General features: G+C 41.8%; 1 protein-coding gene across 3 annotated transcripts in view; it reads left to right on the forward strand.

Annotated features, from left to right (window-relative positions):
- The window catches only part of sphkap (SPHK1 interactor, AKAP domain containing), a 139,644-nt gene that overhangs the window by 63,506 nt on the left and 59,781 nt on the right, over positions 1–16,357 (forward strand). For all 3 annotated transcript variants that reach the window (XM_073041348.1, XM_073041347.1, XM_073041349.1), the window contains exons 4-5: positions 10,306–10,365; positions 12,235–12,372. In XM_073041348.1, coding sequence (XP_072897449.1) covers positions 10,306–10,365; positions 12,235–12,372 — 198 coding nt within the window. The remainder of the gene's footprint in view (positions 1–10,305; positions 10,366–12,234; positions 12,373–16,357) is intronic.

Consider the following 16,357-nt stretch of genomic DNA (forward strand, 5'->3'; position numbering starts at 1 on the left):
CTGACTATAGAGTCCCTTATCACTGCTGCCATCCTCCTCCTTTCCCTACCCTTCTGAGCCACAGGGCCAGACTCTGTGCTAGAGGCACGGCCACTGTTGCTTCCCCCAAGTAGGCCATCCCCCCCCCCCCCCCAACAGTACTCAAGCAGGAATACTTATTGTTAAGGGGGACAGTCATTGGGGTACTCTCTAGTACCTGCTTCTTGCCCTTCCCTCTCCTGTTACCCACTTCTCTGTCTCCTGTGGTCCCGGGGTGACTACCTGCCTATAGCTCCTCTCTATCATCTCCTCACTCTCCCTGATCAGATGAAGGTCATCGAGCTGCATCTCCAGTTCCCTAACACGGTCTCTAAGGAGCTGCAGCTCGACACACCGGGTGTAGATGTGGTCGTCCGGGAGGCTGGGAGTCTCCAGGTACTCCCACATCTGACACCAAGCACAGAAAACAGGCCTCACACACATACTTTCTGTCTTTATTTTAAACAGATAACCTACTTGTCCTCGACCCTTTATCACCGAAGCCCTACTGAGCCAAAGCCTTCCTACTCTGTTTCCTACTACTCCGTGGCCCGCTCCTCCGACACCTGCTCTGTAAATCTGTCTTCCTTTTAAATTATTCCCACTGTTCTCACTGGCCGACCTCCACGCGCTCGTGCAGTCGTGCCCCATTCAAACCGCTGAAGAAATAACCATCACCTTTTAAACTCTGCTCGCTTTTAAACTCTTTCCGCTGTTCTCATTGGCCGACCTCCAAGCGCTTGCGCAGTCGTGCCCCGTTCAAACCGCTGAAGAAATAACCCCTTGTAAAATTTACAAGGATCTTGCTGGGTCTGGAGGACCTGGGTTATAAGAAAAGATTAAATAGGTTAGGACTTTAGTCCTTGGATTGTAGAAAATTGAGAGGAGATCAAAATCAGAATCAGTTTTGTTATCACCGGCATGTGTTGTGAAATTTGTTAACTTAGCAGCAGCAGTTCAATGCAATACATAATAAAAGAGAAAGGAAAAAATAAAATAAATAAGTTCATCATTCTAGTAAGTACTTTGTATATATATGAATATTAAGTAGATTAAAAATAGAGCAAGCTAGAAATAATATAAGTGAGGTAGTGTTCATGGGTTCAATGTCCATTTAGGAATCGGATTGCAGAGGGGAAGAAGCTGTTCCTGAATCGCTGAGTGTGTGCCTTCAGGTTTCTGTACCTCCTTCGTGATGGTAACAATGAGAAGTGGGCATGTCCTGGGTGATGGGGGTCCTTAATAAAAGACGTCGCCTTTCTGAGGCATTGTTCCTTGAAGTTGTCTTGGATACTACAGGGGCTAGTACCCAAGATGGAGCGGACTAATTTTACAACTTTCTGTACCTTCTTTTGGTCTTTTGCAATAGTACCCCCCCCCCCACTCCACCACCCGATACCAGACAGTGATACAGCCTGTCAGAATGCTCTCCATGACACATTTATAGAAGATTTTGAATGTTTTAGTTGACAATCCAAATCTCTTCAAACTCCTAATGTAATACAGCTGCTGTCTTGTCTTCTTCATAGCTGCATTGATATGTTGGGACCAGATAAGGTCCTCAGAGATCTTGACACCCACGAACTTGAAACTGCTCATTTCCTCCACGTCTGATCCCTCTATCGGTAGGTGTTCCCTCGTCTTACCCTTTCTGAGGTCCACAGTCAGCTCTTTCATCTTACTGACATTGAGTGATTTGATAGAGAAATACAAAATTATGAGGGGTACAGATTGGGCAGATGCAAGCAGACTTTTCCCACTGAGATTGAGTGGCACTCCAACCAGAGATTATGGGTCAAGGATGAAAGGTGAAATGTTTAAGGGGGAACATGCGAAGAAACTTCTTCACTCAAAGAGTGGTGAGACTGTGGAATAAGCTGCCAACACAAGTGGTGCATGCAAGCTCGATTTCAATGTCCATGAGAAGTTTGAATAGGTACATGGATATTAGGGGTATGGAGGGCTATGAATGTAGTGCAGGTCGATGGGAGTAAGCAGTTTAAATGATTCAGCATGGACTAGATGGGCCAAAAGGCCTGTTTCTGAGCTATATTTCTCAATGACTCTATAAGTCTTTAAAGAAGTGCTAAAAAAACAAAGATGAGGTGGCATTTATGAGTTTATGGTCCATTCAGAAACCTGATGGTCGAGAAGAAGAAGCTGTTCAGTAAATTTGGAGTACATGTCTTCAGTCTCCTATACCATTTCCCTGATGAATCTCAAGGTTTTATATGGTATACATTGTTTTCTTTGGACTGACCGTTAACCGGACAGCCCTTGGCGCCTTGGCTGCAATGACCCTCCATTAGAAGTCCCTCATGGTGTTGACAACCCACCTTGGATCACCATTGACAACCACCCTCTCACCACAGTTGAATAGTTCACCCACCTGGTCAGCGTCACCTCCAACAGCTCTATGGTAATAGAGGACGTTGACAATCGACTCGCCAGCACCCGCAGAGCCTTCAGGCACCTCCAAAAACACATGTAGAAGAACCACCAGCTGCATCCGTCCACAAAAATCCAGGTGTACAGGGTTGCTGGCGTCACAACACTGCTCTACGGCTCCAAAGCCTGGGTCTTGTACCACAAGCAAATCTGGTTGCTCGAGCGTTTCCATCAGTGCTGCCTCCGCTCCATCATGGGTATCAGCAGACAGGATCGCGTCTCCAAATACAAGGTCCTGGAGAAAGCTCAACTTCCAAGCACGGAAGCTACTTTGCTGCTCGGGCAGCTCCACCGACCAGGCCACGTGTTCCGCATGGACAACTCCAGGTTACCGAAAGCAGTTCTCTACGGAGAACTCTCTCAGGGCAAGAGAGATTGTGGTGCCCCGTGCAAGGGGTACAAAGACCAACTTAAGCAGCAGGAGCCCTCTCAGGCAAATATCGAGGTCAATGAGTGTCAGCAGCTGGTCTGTGACGGAGACTGCTGGAGAACACTGATACTTGGAGCAGCCAAGAATTTTGAAGAAGTCAGAAGAGCAACTGCTGAAAGAAGAGGAGATGCAGGGAGGATCCTACCACCCAAGCACCAGCATTCCAGCTGTTCCCGTGTCCCTACTGTTCCAAAGTCTGCAGATCCAGAATTGGCCTCTACAGTCACCAACAGTCGTGGCGTCACTCCTGAGGACTCTTCTTCCCTCCTGATCTTCACAAGTGAAGAAACAGCTATTATATGCTATACATTCTTTAAACATTAGCTCCTCTTAAATTTCCTCCACTCACCTTAAATGGATTTCCTCTGGTATTAGCCATTGCTTTCCTGGGAAAAATGTTTGAAGTTCAAAGTAATTTTTTTTTTGTTGAAGTACCTATACATCACCACATACAATCCTGAGATTCCACTTCTTGCTGACATACTCAATAAATCTATAGAATAATCACCATAACAGAATCAATGAAAGACCTCAAACTTGGGTGTTCAACCAATGTGCAGAAGACAACAAACTCTGCAAATACAAAAAGAAGTAAATAAAAATATTAAATAAATAAACAATAAATATCAAGATCATCGGATGAAGTGTCCTGGAAAGTGAGTTCATTGTTTTGTGGCAACGTTTCAACGATGGGGTAAGTGAAGTTAAATTAAGCTATCCTGTATAGTTCAAGAACCTGATGAAGTAATAACTGTTCCTGAAACAGGTGGTGTGAGCCCTGAGGCTCCTGTACCTTCTCCCTGATGACAGCAGTGAGAATAGGGCATGTCCTGGGTGGTGGGGTTCCTGACAATGGATGCTGCTTTCCTGTGGATGTGCCCAGTGGTGGTAAAGGTCATCAGTGTTGGCTTGGGCTGTAGTCAGTATTTTTGGTAGAATTTTCCATTCAAGGGCATTGGTGTTTCCACACCAGGCTGTGATGCAGCCAGTCAATATACTCTCGACAACACATCTATAGAAGCTTGTCAAAGTTTAAGATGTCATGCCGAATCTCCAGAAACTCCTAAGTAGTTGTACGTACATGCTGAACCCAGGACAGGTCCTCTGAAATAATAAATAATAACACAGATGAATTTAAAGTTGCTGACCCTCTCCACCTCTGATCCTCCAATGAGGACCGGCTCATGGACCTCTGTTTCCCTTCTCCTGAAGTCAATAATCAGCTCCTTTGTCTTGCTGACATTGTTACTGTTATGGCACCACTCTGAGGTGCTGGCTGCACACTCTATCTATGCCCCTCATAATCCCATACACTTCTATGAAGTCACCCCTCTTCCTCTACATTTCCAAAGAGAAAGGCACCAGCTTGCTTAACCTTTCCTCATAAAACATGTCATCCAATCCAGACAGAATCCTGGTAAACTTCCTCTGAACCCTCTCTATTGTTCTCACATCCTTCATCTAATGAGGTATCCAGAACAACAAATCCATTTGTCAAATGGTGCAAGCTGAATCATCTTCAGCTCAACATCAGTCAGACAAATGAGCTGGTGATGGACTTTAGGAAGGCCAAGCCTGCACTGCTCCCTGTTACTACTATTGGTGAGGATGTGGATGTGGTGAGCATTTAAAAGTACCTGGAGGTGGACCTGGTGACAGACTTGCGTGGAGCAACAACACAGAGGCTGTGGACGTAGAGGGACACTCTGTGACAGGAATCAAACTGGACACACTGGAGGCTGTGGTAGAACAAAGGACCATTCAGAAAATCCTGGCATTTCTGGACAATGTTTCTCACCCTCTCATACCACCTTGGCTGAACAGAGGAGCACTTTTAGTAATAGACTAAGACAACTGCACTGCTCCAAAGAGCACTAAATGAAGTCATTCCCACCCTCAGCCATTAGGCTCTTTTGCCGGGGAAGTGATCTACCCCTCCTGTTAGACTGTTTGAGGTAATTTACTTCTTATTTTTTCTTACTTCTCTTCTACTATTTGTATATCTGTCCACTTGTAATGCTACTTTGACACTAATTTCCCTTGGGATCAATAAGGTATCTATCTATTTATTAGCCCTTTTATTCATGTCATTCAACATGCAAGTTGATGTCTTGTGTTATTGACATCTTTTTCTAATGGGTCTTATTCCTCTGTAAATCATGTATTTTTATACAATACTGAAGATTGAAAAGGCTTTTCAGAAGATTGATCTTTTGTTGATTGCTTCCATTCTACATTTAAAAACACAAGAGATGTCAAAATGAGCTGATTAATTACACTCTCTCATGTGCCATGCATTGCCTACAGAAAATACAGACCAGAATTTCATCGCAAAGTATAACATTCGGGTCTGCCGCACTGTTTTCTGTTTTCTTAACACCCAGATTTTAATAATTATGGAACATATGTTGTATTTGAATTACCAGATATGTATTTCATTTTATAAAAAGTAGTTCATAAATAATAAATATGATAATTAATACAAACCAAATAATATGAGATGAAGTTAATTCAAAATTATTTCAGCACTTTCCGGTTTATGATAAGTGCAATTCAATGTAGATGAATGTAAAATAATCAGCAGGGGTTCAAGAGATTAAATCAGAGGGCATGTACTGAATAAACTCACTGAACCCATCAGTGCAGTAAATGGTTGAACTAAAAATAATCAAATACGATTTCATGCATCATTACCTCCTAGATTACAAATAGCCAAAATCAAGGCGAGTTAAATTTATCACACACAACTGCACGAATATTCATTTAAGCATAGTATTTTCAGCTCTTTTAGTGAGCTTTGATTGGGTTTAATACATTTGTACAATAGCGATAGTTCGCGTTGTTATACCGTGCATTATATGGTGAAATTGGAATGCAAAGACTGTAGTAATGTTCATCATTTAGACCATCTACATCCATCCTTCCAGAATGTTAGCTCTCCCTCCACAGAGCTCAGTAACAAATTTCCTGACATTTGAAGGTTTCCCAGATTGACTCCAACAACTTTACTGACTGTGAACATCTTAATACTGTACTATTGTGCAGATACATTTATTCCAGAATATGTCAATAGCAGGAAATACAAAAGGAAAATACCATGTATGTTGGAATTCTAAAATGAAAGTACAAGAACTCAGAAAAGCAGACTATAGCTGTGGAGAGAGAAACTAGCAATAATGTTTAAGGCCAAAGGTACTTCACCAGGTAACTAGAAAATCTCATATTTCAGTAATGAGAAAATGGTATTTTTTCCTGTTGTTATGTTTTAGCAATATTTTAATAAAGGCAATCAGGACAAAAGTAACTTAAATTTCTTACCTGTATGGTCATGTTGCTAACTCTGCTAATTTAATCTATTGTAGCATGAACGGACAACTTTCTTACCAGTTTACCATATCGGAATGTAGCAACTTGCTTTCACTTCTAGTGGCCATCCAAATGTCTATGTTCAGGAAGTTATAGTGTGATTGATTGCACTCCTTCCATGAGAATTTCTAAAATAAAATAAAACACAGACATGTTCCTTTGAGGACTCAGACAGCAAGTCATGCTTAGCTGGAACAAAAAAGCACAGCAATTCCCCACTAACCCCAAGGCAGCCTCCTCAAATGAAGCAGGGACTCTCTGGAGGGCCCATGACATTCCATAAATCAGTCTACCCACAGGAAATCCATCACCGTCAGCAGCATAGCCACAAGGCAGGAGGTGAAGATGCGGCAGCAAGTAGATTGTTTATTTCCATTGCTCGGGGAGATCATAATTTTCCACCACATATCACAACCCTTCACAATCTTGAAAATATTTCTCACTTCACTTCTTAAATGGTTGGGTGGGGAAGGGGTGCACAGTAGCATGGTGATTAGCATAACACTTTACTGTTCCAGCGACCCAGATTCAATTCCCGTCACAGCCTTGTAAGGATTATGTATGTTCTCTCCGTGACCACATGGGTTACCTCAGGGTGCTCTGGTTTCCTCCCATGGTCCAATGACCTACCGGTTGATAGGTTAGTTGGGCATTGAAGATTGTCTTGTGATTAGGCTAGGATTAAATCGGGGGGGTTGCTGGGCAGGCGGCTCGAAGGGCCAGAAGGCCTATCCAGTGCAGTCTCTCAATTCATTCATTAATTGATTGATTGATTAATCTCTGGGGCAAAGCAAGCCATAATTTTCAAAGTTTCCTTTCATAATATCCTAGCAATTCTTGGCTGAAGACACAAGAGTCTACAGAATCTAGAATTTGGAGGAACAATTTGCAGGAGCAACTCAGTGGGTCGAGCAGCAGGGAGGAAAGGAATTGCTGACTTTGTGTTGAAACCCTGCTGGATCAATTTCCTCCAGCAGGTTATTTGTTTTATCTGGACTGAACCTGTTGTGATGACATGTATATGCTTCAAGCTGCACACATTGTCTGACACCATGGCACAGTCACCCCAACAAAAGCAGGAGGAGATATGGACCAGGCAAGGAGGAAATGAGAGGACGGCATGGGTGATAGATGAGATGTGATTGAAGGTTGCATCCACTGCAGAAGAGGGGAAGGTATGATTAAGAAAAAAGAAAATATCTCAGTACCTGTGTGAAAAATCTGGGCATGTATAGCAGAAATGGGGGAAGTAGGAGAATGAATTGGGTCTTTAGAGGAAATAGGGCTTGAGCAAGTATCGTTAACTATTGGAGTCTATCAGCTTGTGATGGATGTTAGTTGCTGACCTGAGATAGAGGCAGACAAATCCAGAAAGTGAAGGGAAGAAGGAATAAAGGGTTGTTTCTCCAATTATTCAAAAGTCTGTACTTTTAGAGTTCAGCAAATTGTGTGGATAAGGACATGGGTTTACAAAGAAGATTGAGAGTGCAGTTTCTGTACTGTTATCTGCAACTCTGGTCCACGATACATTCTGCAGAGATGAGCCTCATGAAGGATGGAAATTAAGTGTAATAGAAACTAAAGTTCCGTGGAGGAAGAAATATCAATGCAGGTTTGAAGACTGGTGAAAGAGTTCAGGGAGCGAACCTGAATAGGACAGAAACTAGGTCCATTCCACATATCCCACAAACAGCTTGAAAGCAAGCAAATTCCCATAGCGACACCTTTGACCACCCTTTAAGAAAGATGGTGCTCAGAATGCTGGAGGAATTCACCCTATCAGGCAGCATCAATGGAGCCTATCTATATATTGTTTTCTGCCTGACCCACTGCATTCCCCCAGCATTTTGTGTGTGTTGATCCAGATTTCCAGCATCTGCAGTTTCTCTTGTGCCTCTCATTCTGAATCATGAAGGCTAATTACACTGAAGTAACTGTGCTGGGAAGGCCGAAAACTTTCAACACCAGAATCACAAAACAGGCAGTCGATTCTGAGCTCTGTCACATCAAAGAAGGCAGGTAAATGATTCACGTAAAGAATCAACAATTAAAATGGAACATTTCCACTGACTCCTGGGCTGTGATTGTTTAAAATTGAGAAGAAGCATTCAGGATGGTATTTAATATCTCAACCTGGAGGAGATACAGGAGCCTGAAGATGAACACTCAAAGTTTTAAGAAAAGCTTCTTCCCCTCTACCATCAGATTTATGAATGGTCAATGATCCCATGAACACTGTTTTTGCTCACTTTTTGCACTTACTTATTTTGTTACATTTCTTATTATCTTACTTCTTATAGTGATTTTTTATGCATTACACTTTACCGCTGGTGCAAAACAACAAATTTCACTGCACGTCAGATTCTACTTCTGAATCTGATTCTGACTGTATCCATCAGCAGCAAACGGAGGCCCAGTAACAATAGTGGAGGGAATGCACCATCTCTCGACTACTTACCACCCACTCCAGCTCCCTCCCACCTGTGGCAGAGATTCTGGATCCCACATTGCCCTCATCAGCCACCTCATAGCCCACAGACCTGAGAGAATGACCCCTGAAGAACAGATAAGAAAAAATAAAAAGATTAGAATTGATTCAAGCAAATTAACCGGAATTATGGAACAGCTTAAAGCTTGAAATCCTGACAATATTTGAAAAAAAATGGATTGCTCCCTCTGAGAGGCCAACTGAAAATTTCAATACGAAGGCCAAAAGATATATATATATATACTGTTTATTGAATCTATCACATGATGTTATGCTCATTCTTTCCTCACTTTCTTGTTATTTCTTTGTCCATTTCATAACCAGATATGTGAAAAGGGCCTGCTGGCTTTCACGCTTACACCAGCTGGTTTCTCAGTAAATCATGTGACTTTGCAAATGCACATTTCACCTATTTGTCTATAAATCAATACTTTATCATTAAGTTCCTCATAATTTAACATGATCCTACACGCTTCCTTATTAAAATTAAGAAGAATTGCGTTAAATGTTCCTCATTTGCCAATATTGATCGACAAGTAGTTTAAATGCGTATTATTAGGCATCATTTTCATGGCTAATCAGCAAATATAAAACAAAACAGAGAAACCAGTTGGAGAAACCTATCAGTGCCATTCAGCCGGGTAATTCCTCCAAGGATTTCTTTTCTCCCCCGTCCACAGGACAGATGGTTAGCCACTCTTTGACAATGGCATTACATAAAATTGCCAACTGGGGAGATCTTCTTTTCATGGTTTTCACTGCTACCAATGCTGATCCCAGAGTCTTCCTAGAGACAGATGGCTACAGACTTTAAAACAGCAGGAGAAGGCTGCTTTGGAATGAAAGACCTCCATGATGAGCATCTGTCTCTGTCCTCGGGTCCTTATGTTGATACCCCCGAAGCTTGCAGTCTGGCAGCTTTTCACTCCCAAACTAATGCCCCCATCATTTCCCTGACAGAAGGTAGGCAAGTGAAAACCCCTCCCTGATTCTCAAACACTCTCCCATGGCAAATCTTGATCACTGTTTTATGATTTCCTGTTTTAAACCATGTTGTATGTATCCCCCAATCATGTAACTAGTTACCATAATAGACATAATAAACTTGCAACACGGGATACAAAGCAGACAGAGAACAGACACTTGGCTCCGACTATACCAATTCTGTGAAATTACTCATACTTCGTACTCCAATAATATGCAGAGAGTTTTTGCTTGGTCTGACAATTTTCTCTGAGTTTCATTCCATAAAATGATTCTTTTCTTTTATCTGTGAAAAGAGAAACAGAATTCATATTTCAGGCAGATTCTTATCAGAGAGTTGATACACAGTATTTTGCTTCTGTGTTTTGCGTGACTCACTGACCTCCTTTTGGTTACAACCCACCACAACTCAGAGATTGAATTTTATCATGCTGCCACTTAAATTCATCTTGCTAAAAACTGTCTGGATTACAAGCACCTTACTATAAATAAATGAGACTTGTTATCTTTTTATAGACTCAATTACGTGTGTTTATGAACAGAAGTCAGATGTTATTTGTAATCTCTCTAGATCTGCTTTGTGAACCTTGATGGAGTGGATACAAATATCAAAAGTAAAGAACTGCAGCAGGTAAGAGAACAAGGATAAAATAATAAATACCACAGAACCCAAAACGTAGGAGTTACAGTCTGAGATATTGGCAATCAAATGGAACATAGAACATGGAGATTTACAGCACAATGTTGTGCCGACCATGTAACCTACTCTAGAGACTGCCTAAAATTTCCCTAGCGCATATCCTTCTATTTTTCTAAGCTCCATGTACCTATCTAAGAGGCTCTTGAAAGACCACCGCCAGCAGTGCATTCCACGCACCCACCACTCTGTGTGTGAAAAACCTACCCCTGACATCCCCTCAGTACCTACTTCCAAGCACCTTAAAACTTTGTCCTCTTGTGTTAGCCATTTCAACCCTGGGAAAAAGCCTCTGACTATCCACATGATCAATGCCTGCCCCTCAGCATCTTATACACCTTTATCAGGTCACCTCTCATCCTCCGTCGCTCCAAGGAGAAAAAGCCGAGTTCACTCAACCTACTCTCATAAGGTACATCCTCCAATCGAGACAACATTCCTTGTAAATCTCCTCTGCACTCTCCCTGTATGGCATTTTTGTCTGAATTTACCCTCTGCTATTTAAGCAACGAGTTTGGCTTTTGGTTAAAATTGTAAGGAACAGTTCTAAAGATAGCCACTTTAACTATTGGCTTAATTGAATGTTTCATTGTGTAAGGAAGAAATCATTCTAACAACATAAGAAATAGACTTTACAGCTCTGCCACTTAATCAGAACATGATTGATCCTAAACGGCATCCACTGTCCTGCCAATACTTTCCACACATTCTTGTCATTCATTTACATTCACATATTCTTGTCAATTCACACATGATCATTTGATCTATTTTCCCTATCAATTTATCGGTAAATAGATTATTATGCTGTTAAAGTTATTCATGAATCACATAAACTTAATTCACAAGTAACTTTGAAAATTATTTTAAGAATTGCAGCCTGCAGCACGCCATCCAGAATGTGAATGTGTTTCAGTGTTAAATTTTACTATGGAAGAGAGATCTGAAGACTCTGAATATTGAATGATAAATCTGGAAAAAAAAAGTGTCTCTTTTCTGCCAGTTCAGATAACATGCAAGAAGAGATCACAGGGAATCTTCAAAATGTGTCATCATTTATCCATCATTTTACACATAAGTGCATTATCTCACTAACCTATTGATTACTGAATGTAGAAAACAGCATCACAGATGCATTACATGCCGATCGAGTCAGAGCTCAGCACCTGAGGCCACATGAGATGCATTTGGAGATAGCTGTGTGTGTAATGAAAGCTCTTACATTGATATTGCACTCTGACTTGATACACTTGATATCAGTGACGGCCTTTCATCTGTCCAGTTCTGTTGACGTAATTGACCTGTAACATTTCTTTCTTCACAGGTGCTGCCTGACTTGCTAAGCATTTTCTGTTTTAACTTTAGTTCTCGAGCATCAAAAGTATTTTGTGTCAGGAAAAAATGTCTAGCTTACACTCCTTTAATATTACTTTTCAAACAATCAATAAGACAATGTATAGAATAATAATCCAGAGATATATGCTTAAATCATCTTAGGGATACCGCTGAAATTTAAATATGATTATTCTCAGATTAAATGCTAATATTGCTGACTTGGTCCACAAAAGGACTGAATTATAATAAAACAGTATTATTTAGGAAAGTGAGTGTCCCACTCCCATGAATTGTTCTCATTCTGGCTTTTGACACTCACTTGCAATTGTGTATTGCTATTACCATACCAAAGTTTCCCAAAGTGCTCAGTGTCCCTGCCCTGCTGAGGTAGAAGCCAGACGTCTGTTTGAAAGACAGGCATTGAATTAATATATAATCCAAGGGCTTTTGTTTGCAATTCTGTTTTTCAAGAAATTAGATACTGTATCACCTGACCTCCCACACCTCATCAACTCGTTGAACGTTTGCCAGATGAAAGACAATGAATTTATCCTTGTGCGTGGACTAATTGCTCCAGGAAGCTGTTTGGACAATGCAAGTCATTCCCAGGTATGGAGCTTGTAACTCTGTCAGATTTTGACAGCAAGATTTTAACTAATTCAATTAATGATTTAATTAATGATGATCACAAAATTGACACTCAAATTCATAAATATAAAACCACTTGGAAAAAATGATAGAATCTGATTAGGCATTCTGAAAAAAATGCAAGAAGCATGGGCAAAATGAATGGTCAGCCAGAACCAAAGGTGTGACATCGTAACCAGAAGACCATAGCACATAGGAGCAGAATCTCAACACACTGTGTGAATAGGAACTTGGCAAGCTTTGTTGGGCCAAGTGGCTTGTCCTTGTCAAAAACTTTCTAATTGTGCTCTAATTAGGCCTTTTGGCCCATCGAGTCTGTCCTACCATTCAATCATGACTGATTTATTTCTCCCCTCAACGTCATTCTCCTGCCTTCTCCCCATAACTTTTGACATCTTTACTAACCAAGAATCTATCAACTTCCACTTTAAAGATACCCAATGACTTGGCCTACAACACCATCTGTGGCAATGAATTCCACAGATTCACCGCCAATCAGCCAAAAGAAATTCCTCCTCATCTCTGTTTTAAAGGGATATACTTCTATTCTGAGGCCGTGCCCTCTGATCCTAACAGAGCAAGCAACTATGCAAAGAAAAGTCACTGAGAAGACACTGGGTTAAAATCTAATGTTATTCCCATTGATATTTGAAGCCAACACTAACTGTAAATGTACAAGTCTCTTCTTTGTATTATATCCAAACCATATTGGCAAATAATACATAGAAACATAGAAACATTGAAAACCTACAGCACAATACAGGCCCTTTGGCCCACAAAGTTGTGCCTAATACTTGAGAGAAATGAGTCTATTTTAATGACATCATTAAAGACATAAATTAATGATCTTCATCACACCCTTGAAAGAAATGTCACTCTGTGATGTTAATAGCATCACAGTTCATTGTCTGAGCGATGTTAATGTGTTTGCTTGGTCCATAACATTGTATTTCTTTGAAAGGGTTAAGGACAAGGGAAGTTAACAATAGTTTAATAGGAAGTGATCTCTTGAGGTGCGGGTTAAAGCACAATATTGGAAAACAATACTCTACATTTGGCAGTTTACTTCTTCTGTGAGTAATTAGTTATAGATCTGCAATGCCTCCTGGGTGCAGGAAACTAAATTGAGTAAGCCTGCAACTGAACAGATCCTTAATTAATCAGTTATTGTTAATTGAGCTTCACCAATGACATTTTCTATGTAAACAAATGCAAATATCAGTTGCTAGCTTTAATAAATAGAATGATAGGTATGAAAATTACAGCCGTGTAGTTGTCCTCAGCACATATTTGTCCTTTTAATGGTCTAAAAGGAATTAGATTTTCATGGAGCAATAAAAATGACTCACCTGAGAAGTCAACACAAGAAAGAACTTTCTTGTGTTTATGGTTTTTATTTTGAGCAACATCAAACAGTACAACATGGGAACAGACCTTCCGGCCTACAATGTGGTGCCGAGCCAAATAAACTAGTAATCAAATGGTCAACTAAACTGATCAATTATGACTACACAATGTCCATGTCCCTTCATTTTCCTCACATTCATGTGCCTATCTAAACGTGTATTAAATCCCCATATTGTATCTCCCTCTACCACCTCCCCAGGCACTGTATTCCAGGCGCCCACCTCTGTGTAAAAAGCCTGTCTCCAACATCTCCTTTACATGTACCCCCTCTCAACTTACATAGAAAACATAGAAACATAGAAAACCTACAGCACAATACAGGCCCTTCGGCCCACAAAGTTGTGCCGAATATGCCCCTACCTTAGAAATCACTAGGCTTACATATAGCCCTCTATTTTTCTAAGCTCCATGTACCTATCCAAAAGTCTCTTAAAAGACCCTATCGTATCCACCTCCACCACCGTTGCTGGCAGCCCATTCCACGCACTCACCACTCTCTGAGAAAAACACTGACAGACAGACAGACAGACATACTTTATTGATCCCGAGGGAAATCGGGTTTCATTACAGCCGCGCCAAGAATAGTGAAGAAATATAGCAATATAAAACCATAAATAATTAAATAATAATAAGTTAATCATGCCAAGTGGAAATAAGTCCAGGACCAGCCTATTGGCTCAGGGTGTCTGACACTCCGAGGGAGGAGTTGTAAAGTTTGATGGCCACAGGTAGGAATGACTTCCTATGATGCTCTGTGTAACATCTCGATGGAATGAGTCTCTGGCTGAATGTACTCCTGTGCTTAACCAGTACATTATGGAGTGGATGGGAGTAATTGTCCAAGATGGCATGCAACTTGGACAGCATCCTCTTTTCAGACACTACTGTCAGAGAGTCCAGTTCCACCCCCACAACATCACTGGCCTTATGAATGAGTTTGTTGACTCTGTTGGTGTCTGCTACCCTCAGCCTGCTGCCCCAGCACACAACAGCAAACATGATAGCACTGGCCACCACAGCCTCATAGAACATCCTCAGCATCATCCAGCAGATTTTAAAGGACCTCAGTCTCCTCAGGAAATAGAGACGGCTCTGACCTTTCTTGTAGACAGCCTCAGTGTTCTTTGACCAGTCCAGTTTATTGTCAATCCGTATCCCCAGGTATTTGTAATCCTCCACCATGTCCACACTGACCCCTTGGATGGAAACAGGGGTCACCAGCGCCTTAGCCCTCCTCAGGTCCACCACCAGCTCCTTAGTCTTTTTCACATTAAGCTGCAGATGATTCTGCTCGCACCATGTGACAAAGTTTCCCACCGTAGCCCTGTACTCAGCCTCATCTCCCTTGCTGATGCATCCAACTATGGCAGAGTCATCAGAAAATTTCTGAAGATGGCAAGACTCTGTGCAGTAGTTGAAGTCCGAGGTGTAGATGGTGAAGAGAAAGGGAGACAGGACAGTCCCCTGTGGAGCCCCAGTGCTGCTGACCACTCTGTCTGACACACAGTGTTGCAAGCGCACATACTGTAGTCTGCCAGTCAGGTAATCAATAATCCATGACACCAGGGAAGCATCCACTTGCATCACTGTCAGCTTCTCACCCAGCAGAGCAGGGTGGATGGTGTTGAACGCACTGGAGAAGTAAAAAAACATGATCCTCACAGTGCTCGCCGGCTTGTCCAGGTGGGCATAGACACGGTTCAGCAGGTACCCCTGACATCTCCTCTGTACCTGCTCCCCAGCACCCTAAACCTGTGTCCTCTTGTGGCAACCATTTCAGCCCTGGGAAAAAGCCTCTGACTATTCACACAATCAATACCTCTCATCATCTTGTACACCTCTATCAGGTCACCTCTCATCCTCCATCACTCCAAGGAGAAAAGGCCAAGTTCACTTAACTAATATCTCATAAGGCATGCTCTCCAATCCAGGCAACATTCTTGTAAATCTCCTTTGCACCCTTTCTATGGCTTCCACGTCCTTCCTGTAGTGAGGCAACCAGAACTGAGCACAGTACTCCAAGTGGGGTCTGACCAGGGTCCTATATAGCTGTAACATTACTTCTCAGCTCCTATGCCTTCTTAATCACAGAGTCAACCTGTGCAGCTGCTTTGAGCATCCTATGGACTCAGACCCCAAGATCCCTCTGATCCTCCACACTGCCAAGAGTCTTACCATTAATACTATATTCTGCCATCATATTTGACCTACCAAAATGAACCACCTCACACTTATCTGAGTTGAACACCATCTGCCACTTCTCAGCCCTGTTTTGCATCCTATCAATGTCCCACTGCAATCATTGACAGCCCATCACACTACCAACAACACCTCCAACCTTTGTGTCATCATCAGACTTACTAACCCATCCCTCATCTTCCTCATCCAGGTCATTTATAAAAATCACGAAGTGTATGGGTCCCAGAACAGATCCCTAAGGCACTCCACTGGTGACTGATCTCCATGCAGAATATGACCCATCTACAACCAGTCTATGCCTTCTGTGGGCAAGCCAGTTCTGGATCCATAAAGCAATTTC

Source organism: Hemitrygon akajei, chromosome 3 (assembly GCF_048418815.1).
Source record: "Hemitrygon akajei chromosome 3, sHemAka1.3, whole genome shotgun sequence".
Taxonomy (NCBI): Eukaryota; Metazoa; Chordata; class Chondrichthyes; order Myliobatiformes; family Dasyatidae; genus Hemitrygon; species Hemitrygon akajei.